Source organism: Cryptomeria japonica, chromosome 11 (assembly GCF_030272615.1).
Source record: "Cryptomeria japonica chromosome 11, Sugi_1.0, whole genome shotgun sequence".
NCBI lineage: Eukaryota > Viridiplantae > Streptophyta > Pinopsida > Cupressales > Cupressaceae > Cryptomeria > Cryptomeria japonica.
Genome location: NC_081415.1, coordinates 244,917,612 through 244,941,510, shown reverse-complemented (window position 1 = coordinate 244,941,510; position 23,899 = coordinate 244,917,612). Strand labels below are relative to the sequence as shown.

General features: G+C 36.4%; 1 protein-coding gene across 1 annotated transcript; it reads left to right on the top strand.

Annotated features, from left to right (window-relative positions):
* Window positions 1-6,465: 6,465 nt before the first annotated feature.
* LOC131859861 (receptor-like protein kinase THESEUS 1) lies at window positions 6,466-22,872 on the top strand. The gene is made up of 4 exons (XM_059214059.1): window positions 6,466-7,007; window positions 7,161-7,269; window positions 8,168-9,297; window positions 21,169-22,872. Exons 3-4 carry the CDS (start codon window positions 8,698-8,700, stop codon window positions 22,693-22,695), a joined length of 2,127 nt encoding a protein of 708 aa, XP_059070042.1. The 5' UTR covers window positions 6,466-7,007; window positions 7,161-7,269; window positions 8,168-8,697; the 3' UTR covers window positions 22,696-22,872.
* Window positions 22,873-23,899: the final 1,027 nt, after the last annotated feature.

Below are 23,899 nucleotides of genomic sequence, written 5' to 3'. Positions count from 1 at the left end.
CAGTTATGAGAATTCTAACATACCTCTATTCTCTTCCAACTATTAGATATCTATTGAGCCTTCCACTCAAGAAGGCGATGCCATTAAATAGAGGACAAAGCAAACCAATACAACTTACTATGCAAAGAATAGAGGGAATATCTCCAACAAATGTCAATTGAAGCGTCGTGCACAACAAACATCTGATAGTAACTAAAAAATTCTATTACAAATAGAAAGTAATGGCCTTGACCAGAGTAATGTGCCTGAAACACATTCTACTGCTCCTAAACTTGCCCTAAAGACACCTTCATTCCTACAAGCTAGGCTTTAGAGAAGAATTGATATGTTGGAGGTAATGGAAGCATGTACTATTTGTAAAGAAAGCTATGTGGGCATGCCTATTAAAAATATCAACCATGCAGTGATATGCATGAGATGTTTTGTTGAAAGGGGAATTCATCCTTTCTCATTATCAAACAATATGGACCCAGGTGAGCAACCTTATATTTTAAAGTGTCTTTCTCAAGTAGAAGAAATGCTCATAGCAAGGATTGCCCCTATTTTGCAAGTTACACATACAAGAGGAGGATAATATAAGTATTCTGGTCACACAATTAACTTCCCACAAGATATTTCAGGAATTGCATTATCATTGTCTTGCAATATTTAGGATTTAGAAATCCTTATTGTCCGTAGAACTAATCTACAAGGACTATCCTATGACTGTTACGTGAATAGATTTCATGTCATGAATGCATTGACTTACAAAATAAAGCATGACCAATACTATAAAGATTTTGTCATTGATTTAGATGCAGCGCAACTATTACCAGAGTAGAGCACTGACATTTTAGACCTTTTGCATTTAGTACCTTCACCTCAAGAAGAACCTATACAAGAAATTCCTGATGTGCCCAACATTAACAATGAAGAAAAAATAATAGAAAACTCTTCTTCATTCATTCCACGACTTCCATCCTAAATACCTGAACTTGATGCAATCAAAACAATCCTACATCTAGATAATACCAACAACAATGTTGTCCCATGGCCACAAATCAGTACATCACCTATCAATGAGTATAATACAGAAGGCCTACTTTCAATGGCATTCCCCACACTATTCCCTAATGGAATGGCTTTACCACTTCAGGATAGAACAAGGCATATACATTGCATGAATATGCTTTGCACTTGATCAAATATTTTGATCAAAGATTTGGCCAACATGTCCATTTTAGATATTATATCTATAATCTTATGATGAGACATAGATCTCAACAATCAGGTATTGTTTTCATAAAGACAAATTTAGAAAATACTCTTCCAATGAATCTTCATGCTTTAAGAGAATAGTTGTAGAACACACCATCAAACAAATTACCAAATCATATCAAGCGATATGATGCCTCCTTGCGTGGAACACATGCATTTTGGAGCAAATCTCGTAGAGACCTTACGACAATGATAGAACAGTTAGGTGCACCTATGCTATTCTTTACTCTAAGCTTAGTTGATACAAAATGACCTTACCTGCATAAGTTGTTCCCTAAAACACAGTCAACTACAGCGCATCACAAGAAAAGGCAGGCTATTGACAATTTAGTCAACAACCCACATATAACAACTTTATACTTGCACTTAAGATTTTAGATCTTTCATGATGAAGTCATTGTCAAATAGTTGCATGCCATTGATCACTGGCATAGATACGAATGACAACATTGAGGCTTTGCCCACATTCATGGCTTTATTTGGTTGCCACAAGCACCTAACATTGACAACCTTGATTGGTCAGACCATGAAAGTATCCAATCAATTAAGAACTTCTTTGACCAGTACATCACATGGTGGAATCCACGCACTGAAGTGGATTACTTAAATAGGCAGTATATACCTAATTTCTAGTCCATGTCTTTCAGATACAGATTTCATATCTAGATCTGAGCCTTGCATTGATTACACTGAATTAGTGAATGTTGTTCAACGATATACAAAGTGTTTAGAGTATACTTGCTTGAGAAAAAAGAACTCAACACTTGAATGTCGGTACAAAGCACCTTGGCCTGAACAACATGAATCATCAATGATTTTAGACCACAACAATAACCCATCATACAGGCCAACAAGGAATGATTGCCACCTAAATGTTCACAACCCAATGATGCTTGCCATATGGAGGGCTAATGTTGATTGTCAGGCAATGTGCTCCAAAAAGGCAGTTCTACAATATATCTCAAAATACGCATCCAAAACTGAACGTAAATCAGAAAGCTATACTGACATGTTAAAACGAATTGTTGGATGAACAAATTCAAAAGATAAAATTCTATTAGCATATCAGAGATTCATGATGGGAATTGTTGTTGATAGGGACTTTAGCACTCAAGAAACTTGCCACATGCTGCTTAAACTACCCTTGATCTCTTGCACACGTCAGTTTGTGGCCCTCAATATTGGGAAAAAAGATTCTAATGTGTAATAAACTGTGATGAAGGTTCACAGACATCCATTTCTTTCATTTCTAATTACATGAAAAGACCATCAGAATTAACAAACCTAACTTTGCTCCATTCAGCTCAAAAATATACTTACTCTAAACAACATAAATCATCTAAATGGATAAGAAGAAAGGTACCAGCAATTTAAACATCTACTCACAGTATAAATATTTACCTTCAGAAGATGACAACACTTTTGAAAGTTTCAGTTGGAGTGAATTACTTTTGTACAAACCATTCCGCAGCATCCCTCTACACATTGGTACCTCAACTGATGAAATTATAATAAATTGGAAACGTCTTCAGGGTACAAATTACATCCACTGGCATGTAAATGGCATTGAAGAACACATAACCACAGAGAATAACGAAGACCTGCAGTCACAAGATATTCCACAATCTACTGATCAAAACCTCTACGAATGGGAGTTCTTGTCACAAATGGGAGCATCAAACAGCTTTGAAGTTGCTACTCTTCAAATGCTTGGCAAATGTGACTTTGATCTTCAATTTAATTGGAATATTTCCATACCTAATGAAATGCTGCATACAAAAGCATCGCAATTCATTTCAATGGAGAAAAGCTAATCAGCCCACACCCTAGGCAACATACATTCAAATGCACCTGCTAACTTTGAGCTTGCAGCAAACCAATATATTGCACTTGATATTATAAAAATCCATGCTGCACAAAATTTGAATTCCTCACCATTATGATTAATTATTCAAGGCACAATAGGTACTGGAAAGTCATTCCTTATTGACTGTATATGTAGACAGTTAAATTCCCATTTAGATCCTGCACAATACCCATTGCTTGTACTAGCAGCAATAGGTGTATCCACATATAATATCCAAGCTACCATAATCCATGCTGCCCTCCGTATACCTGTTCAAAAATACAAACCCTTAACAGGCCATTCACTATTAATATTTCAAGAACAATGCAAACATTTACACTACATTTTCATAGATAAAAAGAGCTTTGTTGGTCCTCAATTACTGATGAAGATTGATAAGAGATTATGAGAAGCTTTCCCCACCAAACAACATGAATCATTTGCAACACTGTCAATCATCTCAGTTGGTGATTTTGCACAACTTCCCCCTGTTATGGATAAACCATTATATGCATCCCACTCAACAGCATTGGCTCTATGGCACACCTTCAATAATGTTGCCACCTTGGATGTTTTGTTTCGACAACAAGGTGCAAGCCCCTCCTAGATGCAGTTCCGTGAAATGTTGCTTAATATACGAAACACAACGCCACTGCAAATAGATTGGGAAAGCCTACAGATGTAGTCAACCCATGCTTTGACACTTGATCAGAACAACTACTTCAACCAACAAAAGCATTTGTTGCAACATTTGTTTGCAACAAATGCAGCTTCAAGCGCACAGAACATTAAAATGTTGACACAATTGCACTCACCAATTGCACATGCAACAACAATAATTGCACATCAAAAAGATAGACAAACACACCAAGAACAACAACTTTCATTTGAAATCCTTCTTTCTATAGACCAGGAAGTAATGCTTATTGCATATTTATGGATAAAAGTTGGCCTTGTCAATGGTGCTTTGGGTCAAATCAAAACGCTTGTCTACGATGCAGGTTCTAAGCCACCCGATCTGCCAAAATATGCGGTCATCCTCTTCCAACATTATACTGGCCCATCATGGGATCCAACAAATCCAAAACATGTTCCCATAACACCAATTACTAGGGGAAACCGCACCCAGATTCCATTAACAATGGCATGGGGTATTACTATTCACAAATCATAGGGTCTGACACTAGACTTTGTAACAGTTGACATTGGCAAAATAGAGAAACAAGGCCTCACATTTATAACGCTTTCTAGAGTGAAATCAATTGACCACCTACAGATTCACCTGAGTTTCACTTACGAAAGGTACTCAAGGTTGAAAGGTGTTGCATTAACCATACTCAGGAAAAAAGAAGAAGCTCGTTTGCTGAACCTTTCCCAGATCACGAAAGAAAATTACTTGCAACACAAACTTAAACAGGTACTTTAAATACAGCCTCATTGAAATTTTACATACTATATATTTTTTATCATTTATTTCAGGACATTACAATTTTCACACTTTGTAGGATCAACATCAGATGTAACCAATATTACATTCAATTAAAATTGAACGAGACTGTTGGATGTGAAAAACTCTGATACAATAGGTACACATCTGCCATCCACTGTTTTTTCAAGTGTTTGAGTTCCTTGTTAATATGCTTCTTCTTGTAGTTACCAAACTTTTTTCCTCTTCTTGTACTTGCAGGTCTTCTTGTCCTTGCCGGGAATCAAATAAGAAACGAGGTCAACAAACATAACCTACAAAGGTGTGCAAATGGCTATAACTTTTACAATCAATACCAAAAACAAACTTTAGAATTTAAAACACTTTAAATTTTCTGATACAATGTTATTTGTCATGGGTACCAAATGGCAGGCAACAACCTACAAAACAAAACAAGCACATTAACCAAGTACGACACTAGTAAAAAATGTAAGTACCTCCAATTAATATTATTTATATTCTACAACTGTTACATACATTTGCAATTTCATAATACACTTTATTAGTCACAAGAAAATCTTCATATAATTACAATTTCCTAATACAATTTATTTCTCACGGGTTTAAGATGATATGCATCAAATGGATATACATGTTTGCAATACAATCCATTTAGAATAAGTTCTCTTTGTGGTCAACTTCTTATTTTGGGAACAACTATAAACATTGACTATTTTTGTACAGTGCCAATACTATATACTATATATCAATAAAATTACTCAATTTCACTTTAATTACATTCTTTGATTATGATGTATTAACATTTCTAGGTTGCCACTGCTTTTACATTTAAGCTTTCACTGGTGATCGACATCCAATACTCTAATGGCATTACTTTGAAGGTATATATCCTGTATAAATATATTTATAAATATAAATTCAATAGCAAAATAACAACCACATTACAGTATTGAACATCATTTAACTTTGTTTACAGGTTACAAGTGCATGCCCTTTCAAAACCAAACATATACTTATCAACTAACCGTAATTGCTTTTCATTGCCATCATCTTTGGTATTCTGCAAGGTAAATGCATATGTTTTTTTATTATTTGCAAACGAAATTACTTTGTGTTTTATTAGTGTATAGGAGTGTAGTACTATAAAATATGTCAAATTTCCAATGTAATAACTATATCATGAACATAAAGTTTTGTAATTAGGCAAAATGTAATACTCGTTTCTTGATTTCCTCCAAACTGAAGTACTAATACAATTTATCTCTCACAGGTTTGAGATCATATACATCAAATGCATATCAACAAAAGGCTGTATAACATGCTACCGTTACCAGCATGGGGGATGGAGGGTGGGTAACAAAATTTTCTTGGGTTAAAAAAATACTATTGGTTGGGATTAATACAGTTTACAATACAAACCATTTATAATAAGTACTCTTTATAATACTTTAATTCTGGTGTAAAAAACACTCTTCATAGCAATTTCTTTCTGTACATCATGTTGCATTCAGCAACATGGGGGATGGTGAGTGGACAACTTTTTCTTTTGGGAACAACTATAACCATTGGTTGGGTTTTGTACAGTACCAATACTATATACTATATATTCAAAAAAAAAATTCAGTTTCAATTTTATTACATTCTCTCATTATGATGCTCACACTCAGACAAATTAGAAAGTGTTTTACAATCAGACCTATCGACTCCACCTACAACTACTGCTAGTTAATTATTTAAAAGAAATTAATTAAAAAGCTAGATGGAAAACGCTTTAAAGTCAATGATACATGGTAAGATTAAAAAAAACTGTATCCCATTTTTTGAGAGGTGAAGAAAATGGGTGGGCTCCACAATCACGGAATAAAAAAATGGAGTGGGTCAAGTCAAGCAAAACCTGCCAGATCTAGGGTATATGTGAATGGTGTTGAATGGTTTCACGCGTCCATCGGACCTCCACTCGTTTAAGAAATTTCCTCGCAGCTTCTTCAAAGCGTTTGCTATGGACTTCCCTTCCCAAATTTGCAAAAAAATGTTTGCATATGGGCAGCTTTTACACGGACTTGGCTTTTCAAATTTCTGAATTTGCGAAAAAATGTTTGCGTATGGGCAGCGCTTCCCAACCATTGCAAAGAGTTTGCAGAATACCGCTGTGCAACCTCTTCAATTGCAGGGAGAAAAATATGGGTAATCCCATTCTATGCGCTGTTTCGGACGCAGCTGCATAGACTTGGGGCACAAGTTGTCCTTGGGAATGATTGGCACACAGGTTTTGATTGGGTAATGGAACAACTGTGGTTCCCACGTATGATGTGTTATCCCTCAGCTATTAGCCTCAAAGAGTGCGGTGGTGTGTTCTGCCCCAGCTATTGGCCTCGCATTGTGTGTTCTGCCTCAGCTATGATCTCTAAGAGTGCCGTGAATGAGAGCAGTGGGAAGATAATAATATTTGCCTCCTTGGTACTTGATTCCAACCCAACTAATATTATTTAGGTGTTGCAGGGTCATTAACTGAAGGTCGTGGCTATTCTGGTTTCAAAATGATTCTTTCCGTACTGCCGTTTTAAAGCGAAAATAGTGGTTTTTAAGATAACAATATGATGTGATATGCAGTGGAAACGTCCTTGGTGCTTGATACCAACTAAACTGGTGTTGATTTGCTGCGGCCGATTTCAAGAGTTTAGGGATACTCCATCTCCAAAGTGAAATCAGCTCTACTCCTGTAAGTATTGCATTTTCTTGTATTTTTTAAGGCAGTCAGATATGGGTGAAGGGAGGTGTTGTGTATCTCTATATATCATATATAGAGAATTCAAATGGTCTGATTTTATTTTGGCATTTAATTTTGATTCAGAATATTTTTATAAGGCTGTATTGAAAATTCCAGTAGATAAAAGAATTAGGTGTGGAATTAGAAGAGTGCATGCATTTCATTTGATTTCGTTTTAATTGATGAGAAGAGTTTCATTGTGCCAAATTACGGCGAATCATTTTTCAATCCTCGTCAAATTTTATTTGATGTGTGTTTAGTCACCCTCTTCAATGATCTTGATCAACTATCACCATTGAAGAATAGTGCTGTGTATGCTGGACCATCATATAGAGCAACCGTCTGGAAAAGCTTCAAAATTCATGTCACATTGAACAAGATTTTATGTGAAAATAGAAAATTACTAACTTAGGTTCCTTCCCATGTGCTACTTTAAATATTAAATTTCAGGATTGTAGAGCCAACTCCTACTAGACAAGCAATTTCTTTTGTGCATTGGTTAAAAAAAAAAAGTTAGCTTTTAAGTTTTAGTTTATGGGTAGCAACAAGAAGTAATTTTATTTTTTAATAATGTTTTGCAATTCTATCATCTTATTACAAAGAAGATTAAGATTAATGGTTGTCTTTAAGAGCATAACCTTTATAATTATGATTCTTTTCTTTCTTTCACCATTTTTTTATTATTATTATTAATAATTAATTTTTTTTAATAAAATTTCTATAATAACATTTATTAATTTACATATATATTTAGCTATAAATATAGAATTGTGTAACTTTTAAAATACAAGCACAAAATATATGTACATGTCCCTTTTTCTTACTATTAAGTGGTTTTCAAAATATGCAGCTTCATTTGGATGGGCCCCAAAGAAAAATGGAGGCGTAATGCCTTCAACCTCTTCGCATTAAGTGGTTTTCAAAATATGCAGCCCTCAGAACCTTCAGTCTACAATTATTTTTAATTTTCAGCTAATTAATTTGAAAGCTGGATTTCAAGTTAAAAAAAAAATCCTGATAAGAAAAAATGAAAAGAATAAGGTGTTAATGGCTAACGCGTCCACCAATCTTCCATCCTTCACTAGTTTTCTATTTCTACGCGTTACTACACTGAAATTTCTTCACAGCTTCATCTATTCTCCATGTTATGTTCCGCATAATTAGTCGGTGAACTTTCTCATACAGCTTCCTCTGGAAAAATTAAATGGTCTGGAATCGCCCACGCATCCATTAATCCTCCACCACTCGTTTGTTTTCTAATTTCCACGCGTTAATCTCCATTAAATTCTTACAGCTTCCCCTGTTACTGAAATCTGCGCGACAATCGTAATTCCCTCAAAGCTTGAATTTTCAGGAGCGAAATTTGGTAGAATTTGAAAAATGGGTAGTCCCCTGTTCTTGATATTGGGAGTCGTTGTGGTGTTGTTTGGTTGGAATGAAGCAGCAGAGACTCTGGATACAAGCTGTCCATTAACATTCCCAGGAGGTGAAACAAAAACCTATCAATTCTGCAAAAAGCTGAGTTTAGGAGCTACCCTGTCATATAATTTCAATGTAGAGAATGGATCGCTAGACATAGCTTTCAGTGCTGCCCCTGCTACTTCTGGGGGGTGGGTAGGTTGGGGGATAAATCCAAAGGGGCTACAAATGATTGAAACACAGGCACTGATTGCCTTTCAATTGGGTAATGGCACAACTGTAGTTCACACGTATGATGTGGTCTCTAAGTCTGATGCTTTGAATCCTTCAGATATTCGCATCAATGTGGTTGACAAGAGCGCTGTGTATAATGGTAGTAATGGGAAGATAATAATATTTGCGTCTCTGACACTTGGTTTCAATCAGACTAGTGTTAATCACGTGTGGCAAGTGGGCGCCTCGATCAGCAACTTGAGTCCTGGCATACACAGTACTGAAATGGCCGATCTCAACAGTTCAGGGATACTCGATCTCCAAAGTGGATCCATCTCTACTTCCTCTGTAAGTATTCTCAAGCATGGTTTTTTTCAGTTTAATGTTTTTATATATGTACATCTCATATTTGAGAGAGTTAGGTATCGCTGTATATTGGGCCTATGTGGAATCTGTACGTCATTTGTAGATCTAAAAACAGATCACCTAATAAATCACTCACTCTCTTAAATCATCTGTAGACCTAAAAAGAGATCATCTAATATTTTCGAAAAAATAACGTTTAAAACATGAAGATCCAGGAGATGGGAGGTTGTGCCTGTTTTATTATAATGACTCTCTTATCATTTGGGATTTTTGGGAATTTTTTCCAGAGGTAAATGCGGAATAAAAAGAAAATTGGCAAGTAACTTTTAGAAGAAAAAATATCATGTTTAAGTAAGGTACAAAATAATGGGCATTGTTGCTCTATGCAAGCTCCAACCACACAGACTTTACAGATCCAGGTTGTAAGTTAAAATTCACAATCGATAAGGCCAAAACTTATCAAGTCTCCAACAAGCTTAGTTTAGGAGCTACCCTACATCATATAACTATGATGAAGAGAATGAACTGCTAGACATGGCTTCCGAGGCCGCCGTTGCTACACACCCAGGATTTACAAATGATTGGCATATGGGCTTTGATTGCCTTTCAATTGAGTACTTGATCACACATAATGTGACCTGTATGTCTTTCGATTCGCGGAATCCTTCATAGATTGTCCTCAAAGTGATTGACAAGAGTGTTGTATATGAGAGTACTAATGGGAATATAATAATATTTGCAGCCTTGTACTTGATTTCGACTAAACTAGTATTCACCTTCAAAATAATATCTATTCACTCTTCAAAAGGATTTTTACCAACAAGATTAAACACTTTTTGAGATCTATTAATTAAATTATTAGCATTATTGACAACATCTACATAAAAGCATCAATCTAGCTTAATACCACTTAGCATATTTCTAACTTTTCTCATTAAGATTCAATTCATTTTTTTTGCTGTCCTATTTATTGGGGGGGAAATATAAGGAGTAGTCTTCTACTAAATAATACTTTCACTCTAACATAACTCATCAAATTTCGTAGAACAATATTCACCACCATTGTCATATTCGAACATCTTTATCTTATAACATGGTTGCTTCTTAATTAAGGTTTTAAAAATTCTTAAACTTGGTAAAATTTTTGTATCTATCATGTATAAAATAAATATGAGTGTATCCAAAGACATCATCAACAAATGTAACATAAAATTGATATTTACCAAAAGAATCAACATCTACTAGATGAAACATCTAAATGGCTGATTTTAATAATATTTTAAGCTTTATTAATTCCAATAGGAATGATAATCTATTTGGCAAAAAAAAAAACGAATGATGATTTATTTGCCAAAAAATTAGGAATGATGATCTATTATGTTTTCCAAAAATATGGTGCTCACAAAAACTATTTTTACCAACAAAATAATCAGAAAGACCATCAACAAACTTTTTATTAATAATGGCCCAAAGACCTTTTCCACTTATGTGACTAAAATGGTGGTGCCACAACATGCATGCATTTTTAGTTCTAGTTATATTAGTAAAATTACAAAAAGTGGAGGCATTAAGCTTAAAGAAGGTCCAATCCAAGATCCTTTCACAAACAACAAATTCTCTCTTACAAACTTGCAACCAAACTTGCCAAATATCACAAGCACTGTATAATAAAGTAAGGATTGGATTAATGGCAGGTGGAGTGTTATTGAAGAGGGAATCATATATCTCAAAACAACACAAGGATTGGGAAGGATACATCCTAATGATGATGATTGGATTGTAATCTAGGCTAGAAGAAGAGCAAGGATATGATTGGGTAAGTGGAGTTGCATTTGATGTTAGATAGGGGACGATTGGGATCATTTGGATGGAATTAGATTGCATGGAGCTGGCCAATAGCTAGATACTAATGCCAAGGGATTATGAGTTGATAAAATGAGGTGGTAGGAGGTTTTGAGAGATGGGGGGATAGGATAATAAGAATGTGGAAATGGAGACTTTATGAAATAAGGATTAGGAGATAAGAATTGCTAGATGAAGGGATTAGTGGATGGATGATGGGTGTGATACGGTCATTAAAGACTATGTCACAAAGGAATAAGATGGCCCACTTGAGATATTTGATGTGTGATGAGGCACTAAGAGGCATATGATGAGATGGATAAAAGGATGATAGGTAGATAAGGAATATTAATGTGTGTGGAAGGATTATATGGATGGGAGGAAGGATGGGTGGAAGGATATATGGATGAATAGTAAAGCTTATGGGGAAATGGAGATGAAGGCCAAGAGGTGTCCAAATCATGGAATGAATAGATGTCCCTATATGAATCAAGATCCAAAGGAGGATAGAGGAATTAAAATGGATATGATATGATGAGTATGGTAGGTGGGTGGAATGATGGGTAAGAATCCAGAACAAATTTACCCCCAAGTGTAGAGACCAAATGGATGGAGGGATTGCACATGATGCATATTTTATAGCTTTTTATCATGGTACTTTCCCAAGGCACCTATTTACCAAGTTTTCACCATTGGATAATTTTTTTTTTCATTTTTTTTGAATCTTCTCATTTTTTAAAATTTTTTTTTTAGGGGATTTTCTAGACAATTTATGGATGGAAATGGATAAAGATAATGATGTGGATAAGAAGATGGAGGGAGGACCCAAGAATCAAGTTACACATCAAGGTAATATGAGTCCATTTTTAGTGATCATCAGATGTTGGTAGAACTTTGTTGGGATGGGTGGATTATGCAAAGGAAAGGGATATTTGGTTTTGATGGTGGGTATATGTGGGATAAGGGATATGTTGTTGGATAGTGTTTGCATAAAAGAATGGAAGGGAAGTGTGATGGGTGGGATGTTGTCAGAACCAACATTGGCACATGTTGTGATGGGTGTTGAATGAGTGAAGGATAAATGGATGATGCATGTGGGTATGATGGAGGAGTTGGGATAGGGAATTTTGGGACACACGGATCCAAAATAGATTTAGGAGATGGATGAGGAGGATGCTCAACAATTGGATTTACATCTTTGGATTCCATTAGGGATTTTTTTTTGGATGTATAGCTTATTTTCTTCTGGAATCCACATTGTTTTTATTTTTATATTGTGGACCTTTGAGATTGATTACACTTTTGGATTAGATTTTTCTTTGTTTGAGTGCGCCTTTTTTAGGGGACATGGTGATCTATAGATTGTTGTGGATGTTTAGCTTCATGCATTTTGTATTTGGCATGCAAATAGCAATCGTATGAGTGCAATGAGGTGCATGATATGGGGGAAATATGAATGGAGTTATGTAGGTAAGATGTTGAGTAGGATGCATGGGTATGTGCCCTTGTTGATCTTGATTTGGAATCAAAGGAGCAGTATGTTTAGGATGGGTGATAGGGATATGGGATTGGTTTGTGCAGGGATGAACAACATAAGGAGGGTGGTATTTTGTGATGCAAGGGCTCAAAATGGATTTAGTAGATGGGAGATATGTGATTGTGTATTTTGGTATATATGGACCAAAAATGGATTTAGAGGATGAAGGAAGAAGATGGACAATTTTTTTGGGTTGATATGATGGAGGGGGGTGACGATAAATGGGTTGGAGGAACAATGGGAAGATGTTATTGTAGGTTTGAAAGCATTTTTGGGTCTTACAATAGTTGTACCAACATTTTTGGATGAAGCGCCTTGGGACATGTAACCAAGACCATGTGCTTATGGATTTTATTTGATACAAATGGGCTCCAATATACCTTTCTTATGTAGGCCTAATCCTTTACCTTGATATTTCATTTTCTTGAGCATTTGGTTCAAAGTAGGATTATTATAATTTTGGTAATAAGATGCAAATCCATTAGTAGATGGAGTAGCTTGGGTTAGGATGAATAATAAGCTCATAATAGGGATTTGGGTTGAGCTAAGTCTATATATGGATTAAACTAAAATTTGGATGGAAATTGACTCTTGAGAAGTTGGAAAGCAAATGGCTTCTCTCGGCTTGCAAAAGAGATAGTGAATAGGCTTGGGTAAATATCAACTAATTTTTTGTCAAGGTGGAGATTGTTGAATAATGACAACAATTAAAACAATAAAACAAATCTTATATTATCTTATGAAAAAAAACTATGTTTTGCTTAAAGAGATAATGCATACTTTTTACAAAGGAAAAAATCTAGTTTTCTCTAAGTTTGATGGTGGTTGTTGAAGGCAAAGTAATGGTTGTGAAGATTGTGATTATTTTTACTTTGAGTAATAAGAATACCAATACCTTGCCCTACGAATGTTTCTTTGGGATATTGTTAAGGTTATACCACATCAATTTGTGTCTTGTTTGTTTTCTTGTTTTAATTTCTCCATAATTTCTTTACAACTAGTTTATGCTACAATGTTATTTTATTTTTCATGATTTATTTTTTAACTTTTTCTTCATAGCAATCTTCACACGATGAGTTGTACCCGGTACCAAGAACAAGGGTGTAAAGGCCTTCTTTATCACAATATGCCATGTCAAACCTACTCATGAATCCAAGTCCCTTTCTCAGAGGTGAATCTAATTAGAATGTGTCACTATTTTTTTAGCTAATGCTTCCTCCACTCTTATCATTGGCAGCTTTGGAGGACGTTACAAAATGGCCACTCCTCCACTACCCTGCCAACACCTTTTGCTATTTAAATGATACTCCATTCTCAAATGAAATGCTAGTTTTAGCCATATTTGTCATGCATACTATTAAAGCCTATGCATTACTATAATGAAATGGGATCTACCTCTACATAGCTAATCATTTTCATGCCCCCATCCTAGAAATGGACAATAACTTTGATTTTCTCAATATAGACTAAATTGTGCATGGGTTCTTAGAACCCTTATACGATCCAAAACTTTGTTTTTCTAAATATGAATTAATATGTACATGGATTATCTTTAGAACCCTTATATGGTTGAGGATGCCTCTAGTGTAAAAAAATGACTCCCATTTCATTATAGCAATCTAGAGGCAGGTAATGGTATGGATGGCCAAAATGGCTAAAAAAGGCATTTCATTCAAAATGGGGTTTCATTTAAATAGGGGAAGGGTGTTAATAGGGCAGTGGAGGAGTGACTACTTTGTAAGGGGCCTCCAAGGATGCCGAAGGTAACGGTGGAGGACGCATCAACTACAAATAGCGGCACATTCCAACTGGATTCACCTTTGACATGGGGACTTGTGATCCGAATTATGGATTCAGATGACAACACCTGAGTGAGAACTTGCGGTATTGTAAATTTTGTTTACATGAACAAGAGAGCTTAGAATTGAAGCAAGCCAAAAAGTGTTCTATTCAATTCAAAATTCCAACATATAACAGGCCAAGGGATTCCAAGGGTCACCAACAACTCCTTGAGAATCGAAAACCAACAGTCACATCAGGTTTATTTACATAATAAAATCTAAAACTATGAATTTTTTTTAAAAACTATATAAAATTTGTCCTAACTTCAACTAGGCACAACTTTCTGCATAGGACTCGAAATTACGAGCCGTTTAACTTGTTGGAAAGGTCTCCACAAGTTGTAGGCGAAGTCCTAAAAGAATTTGCCTTTGGCAAAGTTCTAAAGGACAGTTCAAACTTTCAAGGGCTTAAATTGCCCTGAAGGCCTTCAAAAATGCCATTTACTAATGTCTAGAAAAACTAAAAAAAACATATATAAATAATTTTTCAACTATTTCAAATTTTCTTCTGATCATTACTTCCCCCTTGGAAGGCAATGGGCCCCATTGCATCAACACTATAAATGAGATGAGGAAAACGTTCTTGAAGCTGCTCTCTGGTAAATCACTTTCCTTGTTGAGCAATCTGCCCTGCTCGAACCACTTTGTACAAGTAAATCTATTGTTGTTTGAGTGTTTTCACCATGGTGTCCACATTCTGATCACATTGGAATGGGGTAGCTGCATTTGGATTCAATTCTGTAGTGGAGATTGTTTCTGCCACATCTGCAACATCTAATAGTGGGGGAAAATATGGCTTTAAGAGTTCCATATTGAAGACTGGATGAAGACCCAAAATTGGAGGTAAATTAAGCTCAAAAGCATTATCACCAACTTGCTTGATGATTGTGTATGGCACATAACATAGAGGATGAAGCTTCCTATTGGCACCCTGCAATCGTTCCTTCTGGATATGCAGCCACACCTTGTCCTCGACTTGAAAATTATGAGGAGTGTGATGCTCATCATGTTTGTCCTTATATTTCTTATTGGTGTGCTCCAAGATTTCATGAACTTGTTGTTGCAGATGATGAATTCTATCAATGAAATGGGTTGCCTTATCTTCCTCCTTACCAACACATGGAACCAGATCAGGTTAAATAAGTGGTATGGCAACATCCATGGGTGCAAGTGGCTGATAACCAAGACAAACCTCAAATGGACTGTGACCAGTTGAATTGTGAATTGCCCTGTTGTAGCTATGCTGAACATATGGAAGACTTTCATCCCATGTGCGGGGATGTTTTGAGTGGTATATTCGTAGGATGTGTATGATCATCGGATTCAGTACCTCTGTTTGGCCATCTGTTTGAGGGTGGAAAGAAGTAGACTTTGTTAATTTTGTGTCCATCTTTTCCCATAGTGTAGACCAGAACTTACTAAGGAACCTGTTGTCCCTATCCGAGATAATGGTATTCGGCAGACCAAAATGAACCCAAATGTATTCAAAGAAGAGCTTTGTAGTGTCCTTTGCAGAAATTATTTTTTTACATGCCACTATTACTGCCATTTTTTAGAACTTATCTACCAAAACATACACACAATCATGGCCTCTTTTTCTGGTGGGAAGACCAGACATAAAGTCCATAGAAACTGAATGCCAAGGTTTTTTAGGAACAGGAAGTGGTGAATACAACCAAAGTTTATGATTGACAGGCTTAGCAATAGCACATGTGGTACAAGCTTGAATATATGAAATAACATCATTTCATAACTTTAGCCAATAGAAATACCTCTAAAGTATAGCAGTAGTCTTACCTATACCAAAATGACTGGCAACCTTACTGTAGTGAGCTTCCCATATCAACTTTTTGTGTTCTGCATTGGGCACACAGATTTGGCCAAGGTGACAAAGCATTCCATCCTGCAAATAGAAGTCATTCACTTGATGTCCCTTCACCAATTGATTATAAACATCTGCAAATTCAACTTCGTTCTCATACAAGCAAGCCCAGGCTTCAGTTTGATGACCACATGAGTTCAAAACCACACTTGTGGTTGCAGTTGGAGGTCTGCTCAAACAGTCTGCTACTTTGTTAGTGCTTCCCTTCTTGTGGCGAATGTTGAGGTGAAATTGTTGAAGATAAGCTGACCATCATTGATGTCGATCATTCTGCAACTTCCCTTGTGTTTGCAAAAATTGAAGGGGTTTGTGATATGTGTGGATGACGGTCTCCTTACCCAAAATGTAATGTTTCCACTGCTTACAAGCTTGAACAATAGCATACACTTCTTTGTCATAAGTGGCATACCGATGCACTGTAACAGAAAAATTCTGACTGTAATATGCAACTGGATGCCATGTTGCATGAGGACTGCTCCTAGAGCATATTCTGATGCATCTGTTTGTATTGCAAATGACTGTTGCAAGTCAGGAAGAGATAAAACTGGTGCAGAACGTAACCTTTGTTTTAGCCCCTTAAATGCTTCTTGTTGAGCACCTATCCATTTAAACTTTGCATGTGTTCCCCCTGCAAGGACTAATTTAGAGGCCAAGACAAATGGGAGAATCCCAACACAAATCTGTGATAAAAGTTTTCCAACCTGAGGAAACTTCATAACTCTGTGAGATTTCTAGGAGACGGCCAGTCCTTAATCACTTGTATCTTGTCCAGATCAACATGGACACCCTCACTATCAATAACATATCCTAAGTATCTGATACTCTGCATACTGAAGGAGCACTTTTTTTTTGTTGCATAGAGCCCATGATCTTGTAAGGTTAAGAGATTTTTTTCCACATGTTGCAAATGTTCATCCCAAGTTTTGTTGAAGATGAGTATGTCATTAAGATATACCACCATGAAGGAATCAGTGAATGGTCTAAGTATATCATTCATCATTCTCATTAATGTTGCTAGAGCGTTTGTTAGACTGAAAGGCATCACTAGCCATTCAAACAAGCCCTCTTTAGATTTGAAAGTTGTCTTCCACACATCAGCTGATTCAATTGGTACTTGATGGTACCCTGATTTCAAATCAATTTTTGTAAAGAATCAGGCCCCTCTAAGCTGGTCCAAGAGGTCATCTATCTAGGGAAGTGGATACCTATTTTTGACAGAAATTTTATTTAAGGCCCTATAGTCAATACAAAGTCTCCAGGTTCCATCCTTTTTCTTTGCTAGAACAATGGGGCTGCCACAAGGTGATGCACTTGGACGAATATGTCCCTTCTCAATCAATTCTTGTATTTGCCTCTTAATCTCATTATTCTCTAATACTGACCTACAGTAGACTTGCTCATTAGGTAATGGAGTTCCCGGTATCAAATCAATAGTGTGTCTCACTTGGCAGTGTGTAGGTACCCCAGTTGGAAGTTTAAACAGATTTTCATATTTCATCAAAATTTGATCCATTGATCTATGTTGCAGTGTTGTGGTGTTTGTGATGGCATGGGAATTATAAACTGATTTCCTTTCTTCTTCATAATGAATCATCAATAATATGAATATTCCCATTTTGGCAACCAACCTCTTACATTGCTTGGCACTAATCAAAGAGGTAGTGTATGCAGGTCTTACCTCTGGTATTTAGTATTTCTGCTCACCTAATCTAATTGTCACGCTGCGAGGCCTGGACTCATAAACACCATGTTGCTGGTACATATATGGTTGTCCCAACAAAACATCACAAACATCTAAATGAGCCATGTCACAGATTACCTCATCTTTGAAAGGCTTTATGGAGTATGAAAGGCGACACTGCTGGTGCACCTGTATATCTCTCCCTTGACTTACCCATCCCATTGAATAGGGTTGCGGGTGGGTTGTTGTTTTCAGAATCAGTCTCTTCACAGTTTCTATTAATATTAGGTTCTTTTGACTTCCGCTATTAATGATAAAGTGCAGGGCTTTTCCTTTGACCCACATCTGTGAATGGAACAATCTCTCCTCGTCCTCCTGGGGCAATATCTTTGTAGTAGCTAACGTTGCATATGGGTCAACCTCAATGACCTGTTCAGAACTTTCTTCTGTGCAAGTTTCTACCACCTTAGATTCTGCCTTGTCCTCATGTGTCTCCATCATTAAGCTTTTTATGGTTCTGCAATCTTTTGTATTATGAGAGGGACTCTTATGAAATTCACACCACATATCATTCTCTTGTGTCTTCTTCATACTCCACATCTTTTTTGTTGGTGAATTGGGAGAGGGTTCCTTTAAGTTTTGTTTCCATGTAGTTTTGCCACTTTCACCCTTCCATCTGTTGTTTGCAAAGTTATCCTTCCTTCCTTTCTGTTTCAATTTCTCCTCAATTTTGGTAGCAAATTTATATGCACTAGGTAAAGTCTCTATGTTTAGGTATTCCATTTCAGTTTGGATATACCTGTGGAGTGCACTCTGATATTTCAACACTCAGTGCTTCTCACAATCTTTGATGCCAAGCTTTGTTGCTAATGCATGAAACATATTAGTATATTCCTGAACAGTTTGGTCCTTCTTATGTCGAAGCAATTGCCACTGCATATATTTTTGTTCATATGTATCAATAGGAAAATATTCTTCCTTTATGTGCTCCATGAATTCTCCCCATGTGGGTTTTTGATAAAAAATAAAAGTACTGCCATTTTTTGTTACCTTGGATGCTAACTTCGCTTCCCACGAATCTTTCACATGATTTTCAGCTTTGAGGAGAGCGAAAGTTATCTTCTCTTCATCTAAGAACTAATTGACAGAGACATACCTTTCCAGTTTTGAAACCTAATCATCAACAACATCTGCATCGATCTTTCCTTGAAAGGTGGGTATATCGAAATTCACTTGCACCTTGAATGGTGTATACCCTGTGAATGGTGGGTTTCAAGTATTTCAAATTTTCTTCTGATCAACTTGGGTGAGTAGGTTTGGCATGGCATCTCGTGATGAAGAAGGCCTTTGAACCCTGGGTCTCAGTACCAATTAGAGCTCATCTTGTGAGTAAGGAATGGCAATGAAGGGGATAAAGTGGTGTTGCTGGTGAAGGCACTGGGGTGGAGAGAAGGGAGGAGGCAATGGAGAGTGGGGATGACAGTTCCACACTTAAAGTCTCGTGAAGTTCTATGAACTAATAATGCCGAGACTTATATGGTCATTGATCTTTGTTGATTCCATTTTCTTCTCGATTCAATTTCCAAAGATATATTGAGATTGAGGGTGTGGTGAGAAAGATTTGGAGTTTGAATTCTTACAATATAATGTGCTTTTCTCTTACGAAAGTGAAAGCCCCAAGGCAAGGCATGAATGAAATCCATAGGAATGATCCAAACATAGGTCCTTTTGTAGATAGGAATTTGTTCTACGAAATCCACAGGAAAAAAGGAACGCAACAACATTCCACCGCCTTTCTGTCAGCTGTTGTGACCATTGAAAATAAAGCATCTGTTTCTCTAGCGACTTCTGGAGACAAATAAACCCACTCTTCCGCTTCATCCCCTGTCTCGTCTTCCTCCTCCCACAACGATAAATCAGGCTTGCATGATGAGAACAGAAAGCAGAACAAAGATAACCTAACTCTCTTCTTCGAGCTCGCAAATAAGACACAACAATGTAACAATCCTCTGATGTGCCTGTCAATGTTTGGAAACCTAAGCCCCTGTAATGTTAAACATATTTTCTTTTCCAAAGATAAAATATAGCGGTAGATGCATCCATGTCGTCCATTAAATCCGCTGGCAATGTTATTAATTTTGTGGATCCAGTTTAAGGAAATGCCTGCTCCGAATCTTATGTTGGAGCTCTGTTGCAGCAATCATGGTAATGACATTGAAAAGCCAAGAACTCCCATGCTATTTTGAGTAGCTTTGTAAAGTTCCGATCCAGATGCGGGCCCGGTGCTTCTTCACCTAAAAGCAATAAAGTATGAAGTTCCCTGTTTTGTTGTAGAAGTGAAGTAATCGATGAGATAAAGTTCCCCCTCTTGTCATAGAAGTGAAGTAATGAATGAGATAAAGTGCAAAAAAGGAATGAGAGGATTTTTAGGTTAGAAGGGTTGACTTAGTAGTTTAAGTATTATTTATAATTATAATTTGTCTAGTTTTCAATAATAGTGAAAAAATAGTAAAATTAATAAAAATAGAAATATTAAATATATATAAATTTTAAACATGAATTTTCTACCCTTTTAAAAACAAATGAAAATAGTAAATAGAAAATAAGAATTACCAAAAACATTAGTAAGTGCATTTAATTTTTAATAATAATAATAACAAAAATGTAAAAATAGATCTAAAATTGGAATCTGCATAAAGACAATATGGTCAATTTTGATAGCTCGAAGATTCATTGTTTTTCATTTTTTATGCCATATTTTTGCTCTGTGAATATTTACTTGAATAGTCATTAATTCGCTCAAAAGCCAAGGGAAATCCAACGAAGACGAAGAATGAAGCGGAAATTAAAAAAAAAAGACAACGAAAATGGCAAAAGCTGTGGACAGATAAGATATGTTCTATCGCCTTGAATTTAAGACCGTGGAATGTTCAAGTGAAAGTTTTTTTTTCCATAGAGAACACCTTCGGTGTAATGAGTTCTACCTATAAGGGCTTGAAATTCTGAATGTTTCATGAAGTTATGGTGAAAAAGGTAAAGAAAACATGACAACTAACACCACTCCTGACAGGGATCCGATACAGAGGTGAATGCTCCTCCAAGCTCTCACATTAGCAGCTTCAACGGTCCTATGATTGAGGACGTGATTAGAGTGGTTGCTATCTCGGGTGTCATTATTACTCTATTTTGTTTTAATCATCAATGCTGTGGTAGGCCGTCAGGTAGTGACCAGCCCTCTAGATGGCTGCAGTGGCCACTTTATAGAAATAACCTGCATACCGTGGAAAGCAAAGGTTCTCCAGCATCTGGAAAGATTGAAACTAGTTCGTGCAAGCATTTCACCTTTGCTGAGATCCAGGAGGCTACTAATAACTTTCATGAGTCTAGAATTCTTGGTCATGGAGGTTTTGGCAACGTTTATGAAGGTGAGGTTGATGGTACAAAAGTTGCAGTTAAGCGAGGAAGCTCATTAGGAGGACAAGGCATCCATGAATTTCAAACAGAAATAGAAATGCTTTCTAAACTCAGGCACCGGCATTTGGTTTCTCTTATTGGTTATTGTGAAGAAAATGGTGAGATGATTTTAGTTTATGATTATATGGCCGCGGGACCACTGAGAAAACATATATATGGAAATAGCAATCTGATTCCTTTATCCTGGAAACAGCGACTAGAGATCTGTATTGGAGCTGCACGAGGTCTTCATTATCTTCACACAGGGGCTGCTCAGACAATTATACATCGGGATGTAAAGACAACAAACATACTTCTTGATGAAAATTTCGTTGCAAAAATTTCGGATTTTGGATTATCAAAAAATGGACCACCTCTTGACCGTACCCACGTTAGTACTGCAGTTAAAGGCAGCCCTGGATATGTGGACCCAGAATACTGTGACACAGAGAAGCTCACTGAAAAATCAGATGTTTATTCATTTGGTGTTGTGTTGTTTGAGGTATTGTGTGCAAGACCTGCCACTAGCCAAGGAGGCCTTGCTAAATGGGCTTTGGATTATCAGAGAAAGGGAATGCTGGAGCAAATCATAGATCCTAATCTCAAAGGTAAAATGAATTCCGAGTCCCTCAACAAGTATGTAGAGGCTGCTGCGAAATGCCTTGCTAAGAAAAGTGTTGAGAGGCCAGCTATGCTAAATGTACTTTGTAATTTAGAATATGCTTTGCAGCTGCAAGATGATAAACGGGTTGATGACAATAATGACAGTCAAATAAACAACTCAGCTACTCATGATGCTGTTGGAGATGAAAGCACCTCAACAAGCACAGCGGAAGATGCCAAAGGTAAAGGTAAAATTAATCCCGAGTCCCTTGAGAGGCATGGAGAGGCTGCTGCAACATGCCTTGCTGAGAAAAGTGTTGATAGGCCAGCTATGGGAAATGTACATTGTAATTTAGAATCTGCTTTGCAGCTGCATGATAATAAACGGGTTGATGAAAGTAATGAGACTCAAATAAACAGCTCAGCCACTCATGCTGTTGGAGATAACATTACTTCAACAAGTATAGCAGGCCATGGTTTGGATGTATCTCTAAGAGCTGTTTTTTCAGGGCTGGTGAATCAAAACAAAGGAGGTAATTGAATTGGCAAGGGGAATATCATGTTTCTGTATGTTGTAGTTACTGCAGCTAGCAATGTCAGGTAGTTGAAGTATTAAGACACTTGATTTTTACTTTGTTGCCTATATTAGTATCAAGAGGATATTGCTGTTATTCACTTTATTATGTCTTTATCAAAACTGTTTGCTACATTCATTTTATTTTTTTATGTATTGTCTCTGTTTTGGACATTTGTCTTGTGACAAGGCAATCTTCTATTCTTCAAAGATCTGGAATTTTCCACTGAAGTAGGCCGGCTCAGCGATTTAAATTTTGGGAGTATACGTACAGCCAGAGGCTGTTCATGTCTTATAATTCCATGCCTTGATCTAGTGGTTCATTGTACCTCTCAGGAATTGATTGTGCCCGTATGCTTATGGTTGGGGACTATGTTGGTACTTGCTTTTCATGTTTGCCTAAATAATGGTGTTCCAACATTTCTAAATGGTGATGGTATGAAAATTAATGTTCATAGCTGGATATTTAGATGTATTCTGATCAAATTCTTTCTTGACGATTGTGCTTCTATCAAAATGATATAATTTGGGACAGTATTCATGCTTTTCTTAATTATGTATGGGCATCATGTTCTAACAGGAGATTGTTTTTACAGCCATGGTCTGTCTGTTTCTGGTTCATTGTTTAAATCAAAACTTGCGGATTATTTCTGATTTTGATCCATAGCTGTTTTTTAACTCACTACTGGCTTTCTCTATATGTTGGAATAAAACAAACTGCTCTAATAGAAATGATTATGTTATGGCATTAAATTCAATCTTCATAGCAGGAGACTTAGATATATCCAGATTCAATGTTTTCTTGGCACCCATGCGTCTGCCAGACAGTACAGTTTAGAAGAATGTGTATGCTTTATCTATGATCGTTCTGTTTTGAATTTTTAACAGAGGATGAAGTAGCTTATAGGCAAAGGTTTACTGTTTCCGATTCGTTATGCAATTCAACACTGGGGGGATATTATTAGTTTCGATCTATAGCTAATTTTCTGTACATAGGGCGCTAAAAAGAACTGCATTCATTTAAATAATTATGTGATAGAATTCAAAATTATATGATCAGATTGAATGCTGTCTTCACACACAAGGCTTCAGCCGATACCATTTAATTTGGAATATTATTTGTACTTTATGTATAGTTGTCACGTTTTAACAGAGGATGAGGTTGTGTTAT

Bases quoted from the DNA above. Each gene is read 5' to 3' on its own strand.
- LOC131859861 (XM_059214059.1), top strand. From the start codon at position 8,698: ATGGGTAGTCCCCTGTTCTTGATATTGGGAGTCGTTGTGGTGTTGTTT. The intron at 9,298-21,168 runs GTAAGTATTCTC...CACTCCTGACAG, and splicing joins GATCCATCTCTACTTCCTCT to GGATCCGATACAGAGGTGAA.